Below are 23,537 nucleotides of genomic sequence, written 5' to 3' on the forward strand. Positions count from 1 at the left end.
TTAGTGGCTGGATTATTGCTTCTGGCTGCCGAGACACTGTAACTATTTTTGGAGGTCTCCTATACTTGAATACTAGGATGTGGGGACATAGCCTAAAAATTAAAGCCAGGACGTACAGGAGTGAATTTAGGAAATGCTTCTATACGCAAAGGGTGGGGGAAATTTGGAATGTTCTTTTGCAAATGGCAGTTAATGCTAGCTCAATTGTGAATTTTAAATCTGAGATTGATGGATTTCTGTGAACCAAGGGTATTAAGGGATATGGGGCTAAGGTGGGTATATGGAGTTAGGTTACAGGTCCACCATGATCTCATTGAATGGCGGAACAGACTCATGGGGCTAAATGCAACTGCCACTTGCTGCCTCCAGATATGCGCCACCTTCTCCTGCAAGAAAGCGGAACATGTGTCTGGGTGATGTGCCTGTCATGGTTAAATAGCTGCCATTGTGGGTGTGCGGTTTGCAACAGTGGTAATATGTGAGGGTGAGAGGAAGCATCTGATTGGAAGAGTTGAGTACTGATTGAAAGGGTTTGTTGGTATGTGGGTTATGGGAGTGTAGTATGTGGAGCAGTGGATGCGGCTAGTGGTGTAGTTGGTAGGTGATGCCACTTGACAGTTGACCTCACTCATCTTGACCACTCGTATCAAAGCATTGAACTTCTTCCTGCACTGCATCCATGTTCGTGGTGCTGTGCGCCTGGCATTGACTTTGTCCCCCACTGCCTCCCACTGCCTTTTGGGCATATGTCTGTAAGGCCTCTTGCCATCCCAGCGGATATAGGATGTCCCTCCTTCTGTCTACCTCTTGCACCAAGGCCTCTAGTGCATCAGCAGAGAACCTTGGTGTATGCACTCTCGCAGGCCTGGTACCAACTCAGATCGGCAGATTGGTGAGGTCTGGCATGCAGGTTGGAGGATGTGGGATTTAGTAGTGTTCAACCTTTATTCAATGTTTTAACATAACTCATCAGTGTGTAGGGACGGGACCTGCATCTGTGTTTTACGTGTGTGATGTCTGATCTCCGTGCAGACAGCAGACGGTTATTTTTAGCAAATGATAGTTACCAACTATCTTTAAGAGATTGGGCCTCCCCCTATTGGTGGAAAGTGTGAATTGCATTGAATCGCCGTACAAGGCCAGGATTTCAACACAGCTGATTGCAGCTGAGTACTGAGGCTGGACAAAGTTATCGCACTACCTAGGCCCAGTAATAGGCCCTATCGAATTTTTCCCCCATTGTTGGGTGCAGAGCTATACCTGGCACTGGGTGCCTGAAATGGCAAAGTGGTCAATTTACTTGCACTAACTTCTCTCATCTTGATGAGAAAAAACAATTCACCTGAAAAAAAAGTTGCGAAGTGTGAAACAGAGAACATTTTTCTTAATGAACTGGAGCCTAAAGGTAAAGGACCGATAATATCAGACTATTTTTAACAAAAGGAAAAGTAATCATTGTAATACATTTACCAGGCAAATACTCAGCTTCCCTCTGTTGATGAGAATAATGGCCCAGTGCTTCCCTGTACAAGCAGAGAGAAGTTAAGTATTTACTGTATAAGTATATAATGTTCTGAATTTGTACTGTTTCTGCTGAATTGAACTTTGTTATCTTGTCCCTTGCAGAGAGCATGCATCGATTTTGCTATCAGTGCCAAGCCTTTGACACGTCATATGCCACAGAACAAACAGACCTTTCAGTACAAAATGTGGCAGTTTGTGGTGTCGCCTCCATTTGAGTACACCATCATGGCCATGATTGCACTCAACACTGTGGTGCTAATGATGAAGGTCAGTAAAAGATTTTCACTGTTTGATTTTCTGTCCCTCGCTTCAGCTTTTTGCTATTTGTGTTCTGGCCCCAATGCCTCCTGCTGTCATACTGCAACACTTCTCCAGGTGACTGTCAATACCAAAAGGAATACCTCCTCTGTGGGGTTGTCATTGATCCTGTCAGTTTTTCCTCTTTGCCCTCCCAAATCTTGTACCACAAAATGCTCCCAGCCAGCAGGTTGGCCAAAACTTGGCAATATTTTCCTGGAAGTTTACACATGAGTGTACAAAAAAGATGGGAAAAGACTATCCATCCAGCCTGGCCCATTCAAATATGGTGCAGCCATGCACACCATAAACCCTCCCCGTTTGGTCACACAATCTCCTAGGAGAGGTAAAAACACAAGTTTATCTCAGACAAGGCTGTAATTGGAACTTAAAACTATCTGGTAGCCGAACTTAAGTTTAACATAACCCCAGTCCACTTTACATTGACCCCGGGTTCATATATTTCTTTATGAACCCGTACTCATTGCATTTCATCTGTTTGGCATTGAAGCTGAAGACCTGTAATTCTTATAGACTCGGTCTCTGATAATTTGATAGTTCCTGTGATGTCCACCTTTACCAAAAGTTTACTTACAGGGTTATCTAGAAGGAAATCCGTTGATTCAATTAAATTGATTAAGGTTTATCGTGTAGTCTCCTATTCTAGCTTATTTTTTCCATATGAAACTCCTTACTCCCACAGTCTTTTAAAACTCAAACTCTCTTTCTTTCTCTCATTATTTCAACCTTGGTGGTATCTTGCACTATAGGCCTTGACTTTTCACCTAGATTTTTTAAAAATTATAAGCCCGGTAAGTGTCAGTTCCTAATATTCTGTGTCAGACATACCTTCAATTTTATTGTCAAATTCCATTGCTCTCAGAGATATTGTGGGCAGTGCCTAGCAGAACATTATCTGGTGAAATTGTTCTTCTGAAAAGTGGGGATCTAGATAATTCAGGTTTTTCAACTGCTGAGGATAGGGTTTTAAAGGAGTATAACCAGCTTGGGGCTGTGATGAGTACTCAGTGACATCACACAAGCAATGACATCTCTGCGTTATGCTGACATTCTTTGGTGCAGATTGCCAACTTTAGGGGAGATGATAGCAAATGACATTCTTTTAAAAGGACATCAGAGATTGAGGACAATTCTGTTAAATTGGCTTTCCTTTCAGTACAGCTCCATACCTACTGTCTTTGAGTTAAATGGATAAATTCCTCATATCCAGTTTGGGGATTCGATGGGGAAAACAATCTTATTTATTGTCAAGATGTGGATGACACATAGAATCACTGGCAAAGCCTCATTTATTACCCATCCGTAGTTGCCATTTGAAGTCAGTGACGGGCTTGTTCCTTGAGGTGATGGTGTACCCATGATGATGTTAGGTAGAAAATGTCAGGATTTTGACCCAGCGACGCTTGCCTGGTGAATTAGTTGACCTGAACCAGGGTGGCATTTAGTGTTGCTGATTTTGGCTGCAGCAACTCTGGGCTAATGAAGGGAAAATAATCATCCAAGACACCCACTCCTGATCACTATCCGGTGACTCATAGAATCATAGAAAGGTTACAGCACGGAAGGAGGCCATTCAGCCCATCGAGTCCACGCCGGCTCTATGCAAGAGCAATCCAGCTAGTCCCACTCCCCTGCCCTATCCCTGTAGCCCTGCAAATTTTTTCCTTTCAAGTACTTATGCAGTTCCCTTTTGAAGGCCATGATTGGATCTGTCTCCACCACCATCTCGGGCAGTGCATTTCAGATCCTAACCACTCGCTGTGTAAAAAAGTTTTTCCTCATTTCACCTTTGGTTCTTTTGCCAATCACCTTAAATCTATGTCCTCTCTTGAAGGGTTCTTGACCCTTCCGCCAATGGGAGCAGTTTCTCTCTATCTACTCTGTCTAGACCCTTCATGGTTTTGAATACCTCTATCAAATCTCCTCACAACTGTTCCAAGGAGAACAACACCAGTTTCTCAAGCCTATCCACATAACTAAAGTCCCTCATCCCTGGAATCATTCTAGTAAATCTCTTCTGCACCCTCTCTAAGGCCTTTGCATCTTTCCTAAAGTGCGGTGCCCAGAACTGGACACAATACTCCAGTTGTGGCTGAACTGGACTCGTGCTGGAAAGTGTGCTTGTGGACATTTGTGTGAGGATAGAATCAGGCTTGGCTATGATGCCTTATAGTCAGCATAGTGTGAGACTTGGAGGGGAACTTTCGGGTCTTTTGCAGGGGTTGGGGAGATTGTTAGTATGAAGTGAGTCTGATCACTTCAAACTTTGGGCTCTCCTAACTGGACTTTTCTGAGACTTGAATCCAAGACCACAGCAATATACAATTGGCTGCTAAAAGCATTCTACAGTGGGGCTGCATGGTTTTATAAATTATATGACAGATTACAGTTGACATCATTTAATGGGGCTGTAGTTAACAGAGATATCCCTATATGGGGAATTCTCCCGCTCACCAATCAATTCCCTGTTTCCACTGGAGCAAAGAAGGCTAAAAGGAAATTTAATAGAGGTTTTTAAAATTATGAGGGGTTTTGATAGAATAAATAAGGAAAGACTATTTTTGCTGATGGCAGTTTAAAAATGAGTGAGGAGTGAGGTCAAGAGAATTTTTTTTATGCAGAGAATTGTTAGAGCATCGAATGCTTTGCCACAAGCAGAGAACATTGCATTTTTTAAGGGAAAAGTGGATAAATATTTGAAACAGAGGAAAATACAAGGCTTTGGGGAGAGCATGGGGCACTGGGATTAGTTTTGGATTACTCAAGCAAAGAGCCAGCGCAGCCACAAAGGGCTTAATGGCCTCCTTCTATGCTGTAATTTTCTATGGTTCTGCATTTAAATCAATGGGTTTGATTCTACAGTGATAATCTGACAAATGGAATGACTTCACTTATACCAGAGTGTCCCAATTAACAAGCTTCAATGATCATTCTCGCCTGCCTCCATTGTCCGTGTTAGTCGAAGTATGGTATTAATAACCAATTCTCTTTTTCTTGCTTTAGTTTTCTGGTCAGCCGCAGTCTTATGGAGACGTTCTAAAGTATCTCAATATTGTGTTCACCATTTTGTTCTCATGCGAATGTATCCTGAAAATCATCGCCTTCGGAGCTCTGGTGAGTACATGGCACGAGTTTTAGATTATTTGTTTCTTTCCCCAAATTTTCTCCCCTCCCCTCCTGTAAGCACTGACTCTTGCAGGGTAGAGTTCCATAGACGCAACCCTCTACTACCTCACCTGAATGGTCATTCTTCATGTGAGCTCGGACATAAGTGTTGGAAGTGTTGTTGGACCACTCAACTATGGGGGCATTGCATCTGGGCACGATCCTTTCCTCACTCAACATGCACTTTCCAGCCGGCACCACTGGATAGTGATCAAGAATGGAAAGCCAACTGATCTTTCCCTACCCTAGCCAAGGGACGTTGAAGCCAATTGTAGCATTCCATCCGTGACCCAGTGAATTAGCTGACCTGACCCAGCACTTGATGTGCTGCATTTAGCTGCAGCAACTCTGGGCTAAGGAAGGAAAAAAAATCATCCAAGACTCTCACTCCTGATATTTATCCAGTGGCTCGTTCTGGGAAGTGCTCATGCTGATGGACATCTGTTTGAGGATAGAATCAGGTTTGGCCATGATGCGTTATAGCCCTAATAGTCTTCCAACACTCACTGTCTGAGCTGACACATAAAGAATAAATTTGATAACCCCCGAATCTGGGCACGGGGGTCGCAGTGCGCGATTAACCCGCGCCAGGTATTTGAGATGCAGGCAGCACATGAGATTCGTGCTGCCTGGTCATTTATCTGATACCTGCGATCAGCCAGACCTAGCTGCACTGTTGAGTGGCTGCTCACCAGCAGGGGGGCCCTGATATCGCACAAGTGGCACCACGTAAAGGCAGCCTGCACCTCTTGAAGGCAGCCTACGCCTCTTATTTGTAAAATATAAAATACGGGTCAGCACGAAGTCTGAACAGAGATCAGGCATTGCAGACGTAAAGCACAGATGCAGATCCTGTCCCTATGTTTACAAACTGCTGAGTTATGTTAAAACATTGAATAAAGGTTGCGCAGTACTAAATCCCATATCCTCCAATCTGCACGCCACACCTCACCAATCTAACCGATCTGAGTTTGTACCAGGCCTGCGAGAGAGCGTGCGCCAAGGTTCTCTGCTGATGCACTAGAGGCCTTGGTGCAAGAGGTGGACAGAAGGAGGGACATCCTATATCCACAGGGCGGTGGGGGGGCAAGGGGGGGCTGCAAAAGGCTCTCCAGACATATGCTGAAGAGGCAGTAGGGGACGAAGTCAATGACAGGCCCATGGTACCATGAACATGGGTGCAGTGCAGGAAGAAGTTCAATGCTTTGACATGATTGGTCAAGTTGAGTGAGGTCAACTGTCAAGTGGCATCTCCTACCAACTGCACCACTAGCCACTTCCATTGCTCCATCTACTACACCCACCATCACCCACATACCAACAAACTCTTTCAACCAGTACTCAACACTTACAATCAGATGCTTCCTCTCACCCTCACACATTACCACTATTGCAAGCTGCACACCCACAACTCACAGGTCTCACACACTGGCAGCTATTCATCCATGACAGGCACATCACCCAAATATCCTGTAGGACGCTGACCGACACACGTCCCACTTTCTTGCAGGAGAAGGTGGCGCATAACAGGAGGCAACAAGTGGCAGTGGCTCCATGGAACGTGAAACTGCTGTCCTCTCCCAGGATGACAATATTCCTGTCCTACCCCTGCCACTCTGCCAGTGCTCTTGCTGTTGCCTGTCAGCTAGCCAGCCCACTCCCTGCAGAGTAATGAAACTTTATTATAGGAACATAGGAAGATAGGAACAGGAGTAGGCCATTTAGCCCCTTGAGCCTGTTCCACAATTCAATGAGATCATGGCTGATCTGTGACCTAACTCCATATACCCGCCATAGCCCCATATCCCTTAGTACCTTTGGTTAACAAAAATCTATCAATCTCAGATTTAAAATTAACAATCAAGCTAGCATCAACTGCCATTTGTAGAAGAGCGTTCCAAACTTCTACCACCCTTTGCCTGTAGAAGCATTTCCTAACTTCACTCCTGCAAGTCCTTGCCTAATTTTTAGGCTATGTCCCCACGTCCTAGTATTCAAGTATAGGAGACCTCCAAAAACAGGTAGAAATGTATCAGCAGCCAGAAGCAATAATCCAGCAGCTAACCTGTAAATCCTGCATGATCCCTTTAAATAGCGCTGGTGGGAGGTCCTCCATGCTGTTTACAACCTGTTCAGCTGTGCAAAGTTAAGACAGTGCGTTGGCTGGAGCGTTGAGTTCCAAAATCATATCTGTCCCTTTAAATCAGCATTGCACACTGATCTAACGCATATTCTCCTTACTTTCCATGCTGCCGGCGTTCATTATCTGCGCTTGCGCAAACGGCGTTACCAAGATGGAGTCCGGCACACGTCACGCTAGAAGCGTGCATGCGCATGCATTCCGGGCACCATTTTGGGTCCTTAGGAGGCTGCACAGCGCCTACAAAACAGGTGCTACACGGCCCAATTTATAGTCCATTATGTGGTGGACCAGTGGGACCCATAGCTCATCATAAGCCAGCACTTTCAAAGGAAGAGGGAGAATATCACTTAAAGATTTAGCATTCTTAATCTTGTTGTTTTTTGCTCCACAGAACTATTTTCAGGATGCTTGGAATATATTTGATTTTGTCACAGTCCTGGGCAGTGTCACTGATATATTAGTGACAGAAATTTGGGTAAGTATGCATTTAAAAATATTCATATTAAACATCTTAAATGTAGCAATTAATAAACCATGGCCTCATCTCTGCTCTGATAATAGGGAGACAGGTTATTTCTGATTCACTGACGCTGTTGCAATTCCTAAAGCTTTCCTGGAGCAACTCCATCTGTTCCTGTTGTGTAGTTCTGATCACACCAGTGTATGTGCACATAATCACATTTTTAAAATGTTTTGGAGTGCAGCCTGCTTAATCTGTCAGCAGAGGGCTGCATGGCCTGATCATTCTGGTAGGAGAGTTGTGGACTCTCAACCAGAATTTTACAAGATCATTTCGATATTATTTTAATCTTTACTGCATATTCATCTGAAATAAATGTTAAAAAAACAATAAATTGGCAACACCAAAACCTTAAAAAGGAAGAAAACAAATAAACCATAGTGAAATTGATTCTTTGTATTTTTGGTGAAATCTTAAGGTCATTAAGATTAGGCGTATTGGCCCTGAGGAAAGGAAGGTTTGTTTTAAATGCACCCCGTGTTAACATCGAGCACTCCCAGGTCAGGTACAGCGCAGTTAGATTCAGGGTAATGCACCCTCTGTTCAATTAGTATATCTTAACCCTAATCTCAGAAAAGCAACCCCTAGTACACCATTTCCCACACATCTCCATTTCTGTTTGAGTGAAAATGGCAACTTAATACCAAATATGCCAAATAGAGCCATAAGTACAAAAGGAAGGAAGTTAGGCTAAACCTTTATTAATTACTGGTGAGGCCTCAGTTGGAATATTGTGTCAAATTCTGGGCACCACATTTTAGGAAGGATGTTAGGGCCTTGGAGTCAGTGCAGATGAGATTTACTAGAATGGTATCAGGGATGAGGGACTTCAGCTATGTGGAGAGACTGGAGAAGCTTGGATTGATCTCCTTCGAGCGGAAGGGAAAATTTAATAAATGTTCAAAATTATGAGGAATTTTGATACGATAGACAGGGAGAAACTGTTTCCACTGGCAGGAGGGTTGGCAACCAGAGGACACAGATTTAAGATATTTAGCAAAATAAAGCAGGGGGAGATGAGAATTTTTTTTACGCAGCGCATTGTTATGATCTCGAATGCACCTGTCTGAAAGGGTGGTGGAAGCAGATTCAATAGTAACTTTTGAAAGGGAATTGGATAAATACTTGAAAAGGAAAAATTTGCAGGGTTATGGGGAAAGGACAAGGAGTAGGACTAATTGGATAGCTCTTTCAAAAAGCTGGCACAGGGATGATGGGTCGAATGGCCTCCTGTGTTGTATGATTCTGTGACGTAGTAGCATATATTCCCTCTCCGAGATCATTTACAGAAGAAATTCCAGAGCATGAGATCTAGATGGCTGAAGGCACAGCCACCAATGGTGGGGCAAAGGGAGGGTGGATGCCTGAGAGGCCAGATTCAAAGGAATAGACTTTGGTGAGGGGATGTAGGGACGGAGGAGGTTACAGAGATGGGGAGAAGAGAGGCCACAAAGGAAATTAAACACAAGGATAAGGATTTTAAATTGGAGGCATTAGGGGACCAGGACCCAATGCAGGTCAGCAAGGACAGGGATGATGGTTGAGCAAGACTTGGTGCAGGATAGGATACAGGCAGCAGAGTTTTAGATCTGCTGAAGTTTATGGAGATTGAAAGTTTCTAGATGGTGAGAGACTAGACTGAAATGGAAACTGACAGAATTACATAGTTAGATTGACCTTTATCTTTTCAGTTCTAGCCTCTGGGTTTGAATCCAGCCCAGGCAAATGCAATTAAAGTCTCCTTTCTTTTTGTCCTTTTTATGTCTCCAGTGACAGTCCAGCACAAACCAATCTATGATTCAGCACAAATTAACATGAATTACTCAGAGACACCGTAAGGGTAGCTGGTGTGAGCAATGGAAATATGACATTGGTGCAATATGAGGTGTGGTAAACTGAGGTTGGAAATGAAGATTGATTGCTGGGGTAGTGAAGAAGAATTTGAAGACTGTGCCTAATGTGCATTGTGCCTGAATAGAGAGTGCTTACTTCTGTGACTGATACTGAGAGTGATGGCATTTGTTTTCACTGAAAAAAGTCATTTAAATCAGATGAACAGCCAAAGAAATCCTTTCACACTTGAGCCCTGCAGGACAAGTGCAGGTTCTCATTGTGAAACTATTGCCTTTTTGTTATGACAACAATAATGACTCTAATATCATACGAACAGGAGTAGGCCACTTGGCCCAACAAACCTGCTGTGCCATTTTTGTTAGCCGTGGCAGTTCTTTATCTTTTTAATCAAATTTCCTGCTCTTCCTCCATATCCCTTAATAGCTCATTTTCTAAGTAGATATCTTTCTCCCTCTTAAACACCTCAATTGATTCTTCATCAATACTTACTAGGCCTTTCCACATTCTCACAATCCTTTTTGAAGACATTTTTTTTGGATTCACTTTTAACTAATTTAGTTTTAATTTTAAGATTAAGCTCCCTTGTTCTAGCTTGCCCTAGCTACCTTGTCAATTCCTTTCATTATTGTTGGTTTCATTATAGTACAAGTTTAACGTCTGTGTGACACATTGCACCAACACTGACTTTGTGTGGTGCAAATCTGGAGTTGAGATCCAAACTGACTTTGGATCTCAGCAGATTGAGATTCATTCCTCAAGGAGTCTTGCTGTGCTTCACTCCTATGTCAGGTCATGCCCTGATTCTGGATTTAGGCTGAATTTAAATTATAATTGTAGCATTGGAGTGAACTAAACAACTGTACCATTGTGTAAATGCGCCATTAAACATCTCATTGAGATCACTCCTTCCTCATGTCTACGGTATATAACCCAAATTTACTCAGTCTCTGATCATTGTCAAAACCCTTTATTCCAGATATTATCCTGGTAAATAATTTTTGGATTCCCTCCAGGGTCAGTATAACCTTCCTAAGGCGGTAACCTAAAACTGAACACAGTACTCCAAATATCTATTTCATCAGAATATCATAATGGTTGGTGGATCCTCTGTATTATTACCACAATAACACTTCATATACACAGCTATATCTTACCTGGATGGTCTAGTACCTTTGTAGGACATCCCAATATCTGAGAGAGGCTGTTGCCTGATTTTTCTTTTTACTTATCCTGTACCCCTCTGCTTTCTGTTTCATATTTTCTCTTAAACTTTATCATATTTTCCCGTACAACCCTTGAATTCGTTAGGTTTTCCTCCACTTTTCCCTCTGAACTTTCTTCTCTTGTTCCTCCTAAGTTTTAAATACACCATTGCACATGCTTTTCCTTCTCCTTTTATCCACCTTGTGTTGAAATTAAGACTCATCACACTCTAACTCTAACTCATTCTATCTTCAGATCTCCAAAATATCACCTCCCCCTGGCTTCCCTTCTTCCTACAATTCAGGGGTTTTTAAAACCCAAGGTTGGTGTCACTCAATCACTGCTTCCCGATTCACGTCATCTTTGTTCTATTGTTTTCAACCTTGGGGTTGTCCTATACTACAGACCTTTGTCATTCAATCCAGGTTTCTCATTTTTTTTTTAAACTGCCACCTCCTGCTAGATTACCATTCCCCAGCACTCTTATCCCTCACCATGGTAAGCACAAATGGAAAATTACAAATCTTACGGAAATTGACGGAATGAAGTATTGGGGATCATTTTAGTGCGAATCTCTTAAGACTCTTTCTCAGAAACTTGTTAGGTCAGAATATATTGGGAAAGTTCTGTCATCCTCAGAGGAGAACATGTGAGTCAGAAACTTCATAGGGCCAATTTAACGGTAGGTATACACTGTGGCAGTGATCATGGAGTCTGTCACAACTTTTACAGTGTCACTTCACCTGACGAAGGAGCAACGCTCCGAAAGCTTGTGATTTCAAATAAAGCTGTTGGACTATAACCTGGTGTTGTGCCACTCCTTACAACTTTTACTACAATGGTTCTAAAGATTTGCTCCAAACCATGTCCTTGAAAATAGTTCATATTGGTTTGGTTTGCAAAGCTAGCACCATGTGGAGAATTGCAAACGTTACGCCCTTGTTCAAAAAAGGGTATAAGGATAAACCCAGCAACGACAGGCTGGTCAGTTTAACCTCGGTGGTGGGGAAGCTTTTAGAAATGATAATCCGGGACAAAATTAATAGTCACTTGGACAAGTGTGCATTAATAAAGGAAAGCCAGTATGGATTTGTTAAAGGCAAATCATGTTTAACTAACGCGATTGAGTTTTTTTTTATTAGTTCAAGGGATGTGGGCGTCGCTGGCGAGGCCGGCATTTATTGCCCATCCCTAATTGCCCTTGAGAAGATGGTGGTGAGCCGCCTTCTTGAACCGCTGCAGTCCATGTGGTGAAGGTTCTCCCACAGTGCTGTTAGGAAGGGAGTTCCAGGATTTTGACCCAGCGACGATGAAGGAACGGCGATATATTTCCAAGTCGGGATGGTGTGTGACTTGGAGGGGAACGTGCAGGTGGTGTTGTTCCCATGTTCCTGGTGCCCTTGTCCTTCTAGGTGGTAGAGGTCGCGGGTTTGGGAAGTGCTGTCGAAGAAGCCTTGGCGAGTTGCTGCAGTGCATCCTGTGGATGGTACACACTGCAGCCACTGTGCGCCGGTGGTGAAGGGAGTGAATATTTAGGGTGGTGGATGGGGTGCCAATCAAGCGTGCTGCTTTGTCCTGGATGGTGTCGAGCTTCTTGAGTGTTGTTGGAGCTGAACTCACCCAAGCAAGTGGAGAGTATTCCATCACACTCCTGACTTGTTCCCTGTAGATGGTGGAAAGTCTTTGGGGAGTCAGGAAGTGAGTCAGTCGCCGCAGAATACCCAGCCTCTGACCAGCTCTTGTAGCCACAGTATTTATATGGCTGGTCCAGTTAAGTTTCTGGTCAATGGTGACCCCCCAGGATGTTGATGGTGGGGGATTCAGCGATGGTAATACCGTTGAATGTCAAGGGGAGGTGGTTAGATTCTCTCTTGTTGGAGATGGTCATTGCCTGGCACTTGTCTGGCGCAAATGTTACTTGCCACTTATGAGCCCAAGCCTGGATGTTGTCCAGGTCTTGCTGAATGCGGGCTTGGACTGCTTCATTATTTGAGGGGTTGCGAATGGAACTGAACACTGTGCAATCATCAGCGAACATCCCCATTTCTGACCTTATGATGGAGGGAAGGTCATTGATGAAGCAGCTGAAGATGGTTGGGCCAAGGACACTGCCCTGAGGAACTCCTGCAGCAATGCCCTGGGGCTGAGATGATTGGCTTCCAACAACCACTACCATCTTCCTTTGTGCTAGGTATGACTCCAGCCACTGGAGAGTTTTCCCCCTGGTTCCCATTGACTTCAATTTTACGAGGGCTCCTTGGTGCCACACTCGGTCAAATGCTGCCTTGATGTCAAGGGCAGTCACTCTCACCTCACCTCTGGAATTCAGCTCTTTTGTCCATGTTTGGACCAAGGTTGTAATGAGGTCTGGAGCCGAGTGGTCCTGGCGGAACCCAAACTGAGCATCGGTGAGCAGGTTTTTGGTGAGTAAGTGCCGCTTGATAGCACAGTTGACGACACCTTCCATCACTTTGCTGATGATTGAGAGTGGACTGATGGGGCGGTAATTGGCTAGATTCGATTTGTCCTGCTTTTTGTGGACAGGACATACCTGGGCAATTTTCCACATTGTCGGGTAGATGCCAATGTGTAGCTGTACTGGAACAGCTTGGCTAGAGGCGCAGCTAGTTCTGGAGCACAAGTCTTCAGCATTACAGCCGGGATGTTGTCGGGGCCCATAGCCTTTGCTGTATCCAGTGCACTCAGCCGTTTCTTGATATCACGTGGAGTGAATCGAATTGGCTGAAGACTGGCTTCTGTGATGGTGGGGATATTGGGAGGAGGCCGAGATGGATCATCCACTCGGCACTTCTGGCTGAAGATGGTTGCAAACATTTCAGCCTTGTCTTTTGCACTCACGTGCTGGACTCCGCCATCATTGAGGATGGGGATGTTTGCAGTGCTCCTCCTCCCGTTAGTTGTTTAATTGTCCACCACCATTCACGACTGGATATGGCAGGCCTGGAGAGCTTTGATCTGATCCGTTGGTTGTGGAATGCTTAGCTCTGTCTATAGCATGTTGCTTCCGCTGTTTAGCATGCATGTAGTCCTGAGTTGTAGCTTCACCAGGTTGGCACCTCATTTTTATGTACGCCTGGTGCTGCTCCTAGCATGCTCTTCTACACTCCTCATTGAACCAGGGTTGATCCCCTGGCTTGTTGGTAATGGTAGAGTGAGGAATATGCCGGGGCATGAGGTTGCAGATTGTGCTGAAATACAATTCTGCTGCTGCTGATGGCCCACAGCAACTCATGGATGTCCAGTTTTGAGCTGCTAGATCTGTTCTGAATCTATCCCATTTAGCACGGTGGTAGTGTCACACAACACGTTGGATGGGACTTCGTCTCCATGAGGACTGTGCGGTGATCACTCCTACCAATACTATCATGGACAGATGCATTTGCGACAGGTAGATTGGTGAGGACGAGGTCAAGTAAGTTTTCCCCTCGTGTTGGTTCGCTCACCACCTGCCGCAGGCCCAGTCTGGCAGCTATGTCCTTCAGGACTTGGTCAGTGGTGGTGCTACCGAGCCACTCTTGGTGATGGACATTGAAATCCCTCACCCTTAGTACATTCTGTGCCCTTGCTACCCTCAGTTCTTCCTCCAAGTGGTGTTCAACATGGAGGAGGACTGATTCATCAGCTGAGGGAGGGCGGTAGGTGGTAATCAGCAGGAGGTTTCCTTGCCCATGTTTGACCTGATACCATGAGATTTCATGGGGTCCAGAGTCAATGTTGAGGACTCCCAGGGCCATTCCCTCCTGACTGTATATCACTGTACTGCCACCTCTGGTCGGTCTGTCCCGCCGGTGGGACAGGACATACCCAGGGATGGTGATGGAAGAGTCTGGGACGTTGGCTGAAAGGTATGATTCTGTGAGTATAGCTATGTCAGGCTGTTGCTTGACTAGTCTGTGGGACAGCTCTCCCAATTTTGGCACAAGTCCCCAGATGTTAGTGAGGAGGACTTTGCAGGGTCGACTGGGCTTGGTTTGCCTTTGTCGTGTCCGGTGTCTAATGGTCCGATGCCGGGTGGTCCGTCCAGTTTTATTCTTATTATGACTTTTTTAGCGAGATTTTACAACTGAGTGGCTTGCTAGGCCATTTCAGAGGGCAATTAAGAATCAACCACATTGCTGTGGGTCTGGAGTCACATATAGGCCAGACCGGGTAAGGACGGCAGGTTTCCTTCCCTAAAGAACATTAGTGAACCAGATGGGTTTTTACGACAATCAGATAATTTCATGGCCACCATTACTGATACTAGTTTTTTAATTCCAGATTTTATTTAATTAATTGAATTTAAATTCCCCAGCTGCGGTGGCGGCATGAGGTAACAGAGGGGGTTGATGGGGGAATTCAGTTGATGTTGTGTATATGGACTTTCAAAAGGCGTTTGATAAAATGCCACATAATAGGTTTGTGTGCAAAATTGTAGCCTATGGAATAAAAGGGACACTGGTAGCATGGAAATGAAATTGGCTAAGTGACAGAAAACAGAGAGTAGTGGTGAACGGTTGTTTTGCGAACTGGAGGAAGGTATACAGTGGTGTTCCCCAGGGAGATCTGGGGGTATATGTGCACAAATCTTTGAAGTGACAGGACAGGTTGAAAAAGCAGTTAAAAAAGCATATGGGATCTTGGGCTTTATAAGTAGAGACATAGAGTACAAAAGGAAGGAAGTTATGTTGAACCTTTATAAAACACTGGTTCGGCCACAACTGGAGTATTGTATCTAATTTTGAGCACTGCACTTTAGGCAGGATGTGAAGGCCTTAGAGAGGGTGCAGAAAAGATTTACTAGAATGGTTCCAGGGATGAGGGACTTCAGTTGCTGGACAGACTGGAAAAGCTGGGGTTGTTCTCCTTAGATCAGAGAAGGTTGAGAGGAGATTTGATATAGGTGTTCAAAATCATGAAGGGTTTAGATAAAGTAAATAAAGAGAAACTGTTCCCATTGGCGGGAGGACACAGATTTAAGTTGATTGGCAAAAGAAGCAAAGGCAACATGTGGAAAAACGTTTTTACGCAGTGAGTGGTTATGATCTGGAATGCCCTGCCTGAAAGGGTGGTGGAAGCAGATTCAATCGTGGCTTTCAAAAAGGAATTGGATAAATAATTGATGGGGAAAAAATTTGCAGGGCTACAGAGAAAGAGCAGGGTAATGGGACTAACTGGATTGCTCTTACAAAGAGCTGGCATGGACTTGATGGGCTGAATGGTCTCCTTCTGTGCTGTAACCATTCTATGATTCTATGTTGCATATCCGCCACTGGGTTGATCCAATGGAGTTCCGGTCCTATACACGATTCAGGCCCTTTATGCTTTTGTGGGTTAGATGGCAATAAAGAGCCGTCTGCTCTGCTCTAAATAAAGTCTTCAGAAGGCATTCAGGAATGGCAACCAACGTTAATCATTGTAAAATATCCTCTAACTTCATTTAGCTGTCAAATAGAGAATGAAGCTTTTAAGTTTTTAAGCGGGACAGTACTTGATGGAGGCATATAGTTTCAGTCTAAAGTATTCCCCTCCAAAATGTTATGCCTTTGCTGACACTCACTGTCTAAGCTCACAGATGAGGAGTGGCCACTTGGGCAATTTACCTAAGGGCAGCAAGTGATAATGGAACCATACACAACAAGATTTCAACATCTTCAAAAGAGGAGTTGTGTAAATTGGCAGAATAAATTAATGAAATTGATTGGAGAAAGAAAATTTGAAATGTCTCTTGCATGAGAAGCTTTCTTCTAAACCTTGACGTGTCCAATCAGCTGTAGCTTGGTTTTCACACTGTGAGGTTAACTAGATAAACTTGTTAGAGCAGATAGCTGCAGTTTTTAATCACTAATGTGATGCCTCAGTCTATTAAAAATCTTAATTTAGGGTATTGCAACATTAATTTTGGATCTGCTTAAAATTATTTATGCTCATGATTTGTTAAAGTGCTAATTAATAGGTTTTTCAATATCTAGAATGATAATTTTAAATGTTATACTTAACGTTTTTCATTCACTGAAATACTGGGGTGGGGGAGGGATTTTAACTCTCGGTATGAACAGAATGGACGAGCAATTAAAATGGAGTGGCTCCATTTCTGGCTCCGTTCTCGTCAATCTCCGATTTTAACGTTGCTGGTTTTGATGGCGGATGAGGCGCCCGTTGGATTCAGGTGGGGGCCTCATGCATAAATGCTAATCGGGGTCTTATGATGTCAATAGGATCCCAGTGGCATTTTGACTGTGGCCTGAGCAGTGAATTTGTCACGGTTCCCCGCCAGCTGGTGGGAAGTACGAAGTGGCCCTCCAGAGGTAAGTGAAAGGTTTTCCTTTGTGGGGCCAGAAGGAGCAGGAGTGCTTCTTTGGGCCCCACAAGGAAAGTCACAACCTCCCCTGCCCAGACTCCTTCCTCTTCCCTCCTGCAAGAACCTCCCAAACTTCCACGCAATGTACCTTTGGCCACCCAATCTTCTCCTGGCAGCAATTGCCCTGAGCCCTCCTCCCGCCTACCCGGTTTCACACTTGCCCTGCCCCGCTCCCTAGGGGTTAAAATTGATCCCAATTGAATTTAAAGTGGCTACAAAAATAGTTTAGGTGTTTTTTGTTGAAAGTTGAAAGGTTCAGATTTAGCATCAGTTGCCTCTGTTTTACATTTGGTGAACAATATGGGCAGACTGCCATAGGGAATGGAACTGTGTGTAAGTACCATTGTGGACAGTACCTAAAATGTCTACAATATCAGTTCAAAAATAAAATGTTTCCTTTTTTTGAGAAATTAGAGCTGCTTTCCTCCTGTAATTCTTCATCTGAAACCAGGCATGGTGAATCAACAACAGCCAGAAGGAGTCCTTTCAATGTGGCACAGAGCAGGGATTTCCCTTTGCTGGTCTTCATTTCCCGTTTCTCCTCATTCCTCCCAAATCACTAATTGGTATTGAGTAATTTCTTACCTTCTCCAGTCCAGAAGTCTTGTCCTTTCTGTGCCACCCAAAAAACACGGTTTAAATTGTTATGTTGAAGTATAAGGACATTAAAAAAAAATTAAAAGCAAGAAAAGGCCATTTAGCTCTTCAAGAATGTTCCATCCAGATTCCGAATCTGTTCCCACCAATGCCTGTTGATCTCTAACTGCAAGGAAAACTGGTTCTTTTCTCCAACCTTCCTTCAAAAAGAACAGGAACAGTCTGTAGAGAAAATCTATCGGTACATAAATTCCAACAAATGCAAAATGGGATATAAACAGTGTCTTCGTGATGATGCAAAAATATAAATGTAAAATGGGGGCTGATGTGACATATGGAACACTGCATGATAGGATATTCTATTACAGGAAAAGCTAAAGTTGCTAGCTCCTGTTTAGCAAAGGAGCATGGCAGAAACAGGAAATAATACGATGTAGTGTTATAGATCAAAACACATTGGGTATTCTCCTTATTTTGTTATCCATTGTAAGTACTTTTACAGTTAAGGGTTGAAAGCCTTAAACATGTTTTTTTCAAAGGGGCAGTGCCTTAATGAAAATGTGTTTGGGAGAGAGAAGAACCATGCGTTATTTTCATCATGATGATATTGTGCTTAAGTAGCACTGCAATGTGTTTGTGTTGTGGGTTTGTAAATGGGAAGAAGGCGTTTACCAAACGTTTTTTCAGTTATTAGTGCCCCTTTGGAAAGTGTGTGTAAAAGTCATGAAGTTTGAGTGAATGAAAAAACTTCAATGTGAACATTTTACTGGATGCCTGTTGATCATTGTTATATAGTGATAGATTGGTCCAACCATGGGAACGGTGGGGAAACTGGAAATATATTAGTTTTGCCGTAGTCAGGGGTGGTAGGACCTAAACTGGATGTTTATCAGTGACCTCCTGTACTACTGTCAGAGATCTACCAGTTTGCGGGACCATCAAAACAATCCAACTTTATTAACCCTCCCCTTTGAATGGGATTGGTGCCCTCTTACCATCTGATTCTATTTTTGGGCCCTGTTTTCTCAGCCTGGAAGTAACACTATTTTTTCTACTAGGAATAGTGCTATTTTCCTCATTATTTTTGTCCAAATTGCACCATTTTGCACTAGAACTAAAAAAAATCACAAGAATAATTGCAAATGGACATTTTTTGTACAATCCTTGTACAAAAGATGGGATGAAAATAGTGCCAAAAATGCAAGCGTCAAATTAAAGGGAAAGTGCAAACTATGAGTGTGTGTATGCACATACATGTGTGTTAATTGCTGTTCCCTAACCAACACCTGCAGCCGGTGTGCACCATTCCTGTTTGTACCAGTCTATCACTATTGTATTTTGGTATAGATCATTGCCGTCAAAAGATAAAGAACTGCCTATAATGATTGATGTATTTCTTGTTTTATCTTTTCACATGCTGTCTTTAATCTGTGCTTTATTGGCACAACGCCTTCTGAAATAATTCATCCAATCAAAATGCACTATGAAATTCATGTGTCCATCCATGTATCCGTCTGTGTGTCCATGCCAACTAATTTTAAAACTGGTTGCAAACCAATCCCAATGCAATCCAATTACAATCATCCATCAACAACATCTACATGTAGATCACGGTTGGTTTGTAATTTTTTGAGCCTAATGCATACACAAACTAAGTACCTTTGGCATGTCATGCAGCGTTGAATTGTGAATTGCTGTCTCTTTCTTGCATTGTGCTTTTTGGCATGGCTTTGGATTCTGCTATAACTCCCACGCACCCCTCACCCTCAGTCCTACCCTCCCAAAACTTCAAGAATAAGTTTTGCCCTTAACAGAGAACGGTCCAGTTAGTCCAACAAGGCTGTGCCTTCCACAGTTTTATCAACTTTATAGAAGAGTCTAACCAACCCATTAAATCTTCAAAGGAAGGTTCTGCAAAGTTTCTCTCTGCCCTTGAAGGTAAATGGAACAAAGCTCCAGAATATATATTTTTACATCCTACATTATAGATCCTTGGCCAGCTGCTTTACTCAATATGATGAGGTCAGAGTAGCTCAGGAACCATCATGTTCTATAAAATGTTTCTTTGTCATCAGCCTATCTTGCCCAACTTGCAAATGCCAACTCGTCCATAACCAAACCAACTCTCATATGTCAATCCTCCATTTAAAATAAAAACAATTAGATTTTAAATGTAATGTTCATAAAATCACTAACAACGAGGGTCTTACAAAAAGTATTTACTGGTGTGTCATGGGTAATTGCAAGTTATTGTTGGCTCCCAGTAATTGCAGCCATATTGGAATGTGGTTGAATAAATGATGTGTTAATGGTCTATTACAAAATCAGAGGGATGCGCAGAGCCACACAGAATTAGCAACAGACAACAAAATTGACCTAATCATGACAGATGTAGTTCTGTCTCTGCAGAAGTGAGTATCAACACCAAAACCTTAAATACTATGTTGACAAACAATTGTAATGCAGTGAAAATACCAATCTTTCTCGCCGCTCATGAAAAATGCAATACCCCAGGAGGCTTAGTTGGTGCTATGGTTTAGGCATTGGATTTTCACCTCTGGAATCTGCATTTGAATCCACTGATGGGATGAAATTTTACTCTCTCTACTGGCTATAAGGATCCATATAAAGTGAATTTGTGTGGCTCCCAGTAGGGTCCACTGTACAAAATTTCCCCTAATTGCCAATCTCACTTACTGATATGAGAAATAGAAAAGTTCGAACTGGTACAGTAGGGGGAGCTCTTCTGAGATTGAGGTTGGGGCAGAGTGGTGAGAACTTTACTCTGCATTTAACCATGCTACCTTTTTATTCGTTCATGGGATGTGGGCGTCACTGGCAAGGCCAGCATTTATTGCCCATCCCTAATTGCCCTTGAGAAGGTGGTGGTGAGCCGCCTTCTTGAACCGCTGCAGTCCGTGTGGGAGTACCTAGTTTGGGAGTGCTTGATGCTGTTACAAATTATCCCAGTCCCCACCACTAACATCCATTATGTTGATGGCCCAGTTTTTTTTAAGCAAATGGACCATGCAACATTCATACAACTCATGGACCTGATCTGACAAAATACACTCGTGGCTTTGTCGTTCATGAGCCAATCAGTTTGGTCAATCGTATTCATTAGCATTTTTAAAATTTTATTTGTTGTCAGGTTGTGAACAATGCTGGCATGGCCACATTTATTATCCATCCCTCGTTGTACTGAGAAGGTGGTGGGGGCTACCTTCTTGAACCAATTGTTTTACCACTGAGTGGCTTGCTAAAAGGGGCATTTAGAGACAACCAAGTGGTGTGGGATTAGAGTCACATAAAGGCTGGCCAAAGTAAGGGTGGCAGGTTCCCTTCCCCGAAGGACATTGGTGCACCAGTTTGGTTTTTACAACAATCTGGCAGGTTTTATGATGATTTTTCCTGGTGCCAGCCCACAAATTATCAGATTTGTTGAATTCAGTTTCTGAACTTACCGTGGTGGGATTTGAATTTACTAGCGCAGGACCATAACCACTACGCTACTGTGCCTGTATCATATTGTAGCTGTCTGTAGCTGTGACAATTCCTGACATCTTGCCCCTTACTAAAGCCTTCCCGCCTGGCTATATATTTTACCACCTGCCCTGCCAAAACTGCCCCAGTGACAGTGTGGGCCTTATCACCAAATCATGTTTTGGTCTCCCCCCCCCCCCCCTACTCCTCTGGTACTTTCTCCTCTTTTGAGCTCCTTACCTTGTTTTACCCTCTCACCTTTCCTTTAAAAACCTCTGCACTGAGTGACTCTTCAATATTTATCTCAGCTCCCCTTGCCCTCTCTCCTCTGAATTCACTGACCTCCTGACCTCCCTAAAGCTCTCCCACCATATAAACTCTCCTAACCATATTCATGGCAACTCCTTCGACTCCTTCGCCACCTCTCTATGCCATGGTCTCCATCACAGAAAAGGTCATCTCCAACCATATCCTTGGTATCCATTACCACCAACATCCCCCTTCCATCTCCACATCTTTCTGTGTCCGTCCCTAGAAAAAACTCTCACCCAAGTCACACGACGACACTTTCTAAATCCCAACTGCACAGCCTCTGGCCCTCCATTCACCACAATACTTAAGCAGCTGTTGATCTGTTCAACCACTCCTTCATGTATCTGATATACAACTTGTTTAGTCATCCATCGCCAGATCTGGCTGGACCAAATAAAATGCTATGGAGCCTCATTCTTTTCTGCCAAAACGGCCCACTACTAAAATGTAGAATTTTAGAATAAAAACCAAACATTTTGGATACACAGCAGCTCTGTCAGCATCTGAAAAGAGAATTGTTATGAGTTTCGGTGTAGATCCTTTATCAGAAATGGAAACTTGGAGATAAGCAAGCTCCTTTATAGGACTCAACAAAAGTAAAAGTCAAGAAGCAACAACTTTCATTTATATAGCACCTTTAATGTAGTAAAAGGTCCCAAGGCGCTTCTTAGGAGCATAATCAGACAAAAATGGACACCGAACCAAAGAAGGAGATATTAGGATGGATGACTAAAAGCTTGGTTAAAGAGGTAGGTTTTAAGGAGGATTTTAAATGAGGAGAGGCGGAGAGGTTTAGGGAAGGAAATCCGGAGTTTAGGGCCTAAAAGGCTGAAAGCATGGCCTGCAATGGCGGGGCAAAGGGAGTGAGGAATGGACAAGAGGCCAGAGTTGGAGGAACACAGAGTTGTTGGAGGATTGTAGGGCTGGAAGAGGTCACAGAAATAGGATTGGGTGAGGCCCTGGAGGGATTTGAACATGAGGATGAGAATTTTAAAATCAAAGCGTTGGTGGATCGTGAGCCAATGTAAGTCAGCTAGCACAGAGGCGATGGGTTAACGGGACTTAGTGCAGGTTAGGATATGGGCAGTAGTGTTTTGGATGACCTTCAGTGGGTGGAAGATGGGAGGCCAGCCAAGGGAGAATTGGAAAAGTTGATTCTAAAGGTAACAAAAACAAAAATGAGGATTTCAGCAGGTGATTCCTGTCACAAAAAGACTTTTTACTAGCGTCTGAACAAGTTATTTAGAAAGTGGGAAGAGATGAAAACCTGCTAATAACACTTTGGAATTCTGATCTGCTCCCTCCCCGTGAAGGGTTGTCCTACACTCTTTGCTGGGGATTGGGGGATAATATCCCTGTGTGGTGGGAATCTTGCTGTAAAATAGAAGAAAAAATTCTTAAGTAAATTAAATAACTTGTAGGCTTTCAGGGCAGCATAAAAGATTACAACCTATTCAGCTCACCCTGCTCTCAAATAATAATAATCCCTCTGTTACCTCCCAAATTATAATAAACTGTGGGTTCACACTTGATGAGTTCCCAGTCTCAACCATACATTCACATAGAGATGCTCTATGCAAACCTTATGAAGTATTATAATGTACCAATCCAACCATTCCAAAATACCACAAAGCATAGGCAATAGTAATAGTAATGGAATTTAACCTGGGGCACTGAGATTACATCATAAATAATGGAATTTGAATTCAGGCAATGGGATTATACCATAGGTAATAGGATTTGACTTTAGGTAATGAGGTCATACCATAAGAAATGGGAGTACAACATAGGCACTGGCATTATACCATATGCAATAGAAGTACACCATAAGCAATGAGAGTAGATCAAAGGTAATAACATTTGACCTTAATGGAATTACACCAGGGAAAATGGGAATTATATCATAGGTAATGGGATTACAATGAAAGTTCAAGGAACTTGGCCTCAGGCATAAAAGGGATTACATCATAGGTAACAGAATATTACCAAAAGCAATGGGATTATATTATGGATAAGGGGATTTGACCATAGGCACTGAAATTGCACCACAAACATTC

General features: G+C 43.3%; 1 protein-coding gene across 1 annotated transcript in view; it reads left to right on the plus strand.

Annotated features, from left to right (window-relative positions):
* Nucleotides 1–23,537, plus strand: part of LOC137304234 (voltage-dependent P/Q-type calcium channel subunit alpha-1A-like) — a 503,508-nt gene that overhangs the window by 380,837 nt on the left and 99,134 nt on the right. Inside the window, 3 exon segments of the mRNA XM_067972791.1 lie at nucleotides 1,627–1,791; nucleotides 4,846–4,956; nucleotides 7,542–7,625. Coding sequence (XP_067828892.1) covers nucleotides 1,627–1,791; nucleotides 4,846–4,956; nucleotides 7,542–7,625 — 360 coding nt within the window.

The sequence above is a fragment of the Heptranchias perlo genome, chromosome 37 (genome assembly GCF_035084215.1).
Source record: "Heptranchias perlo isolate sHepPer1 chromosome 37, sHepPer1.hap1, whole genome shotgun sequence".
NCBI classification, from domain to species: domain Eukaryota; kingdom Metazoa; phylum Chordata; class Chondrichthyes; order Hexanchiformes; family Hexanchidae; genus Heptranchias; species Heptranchias perlo.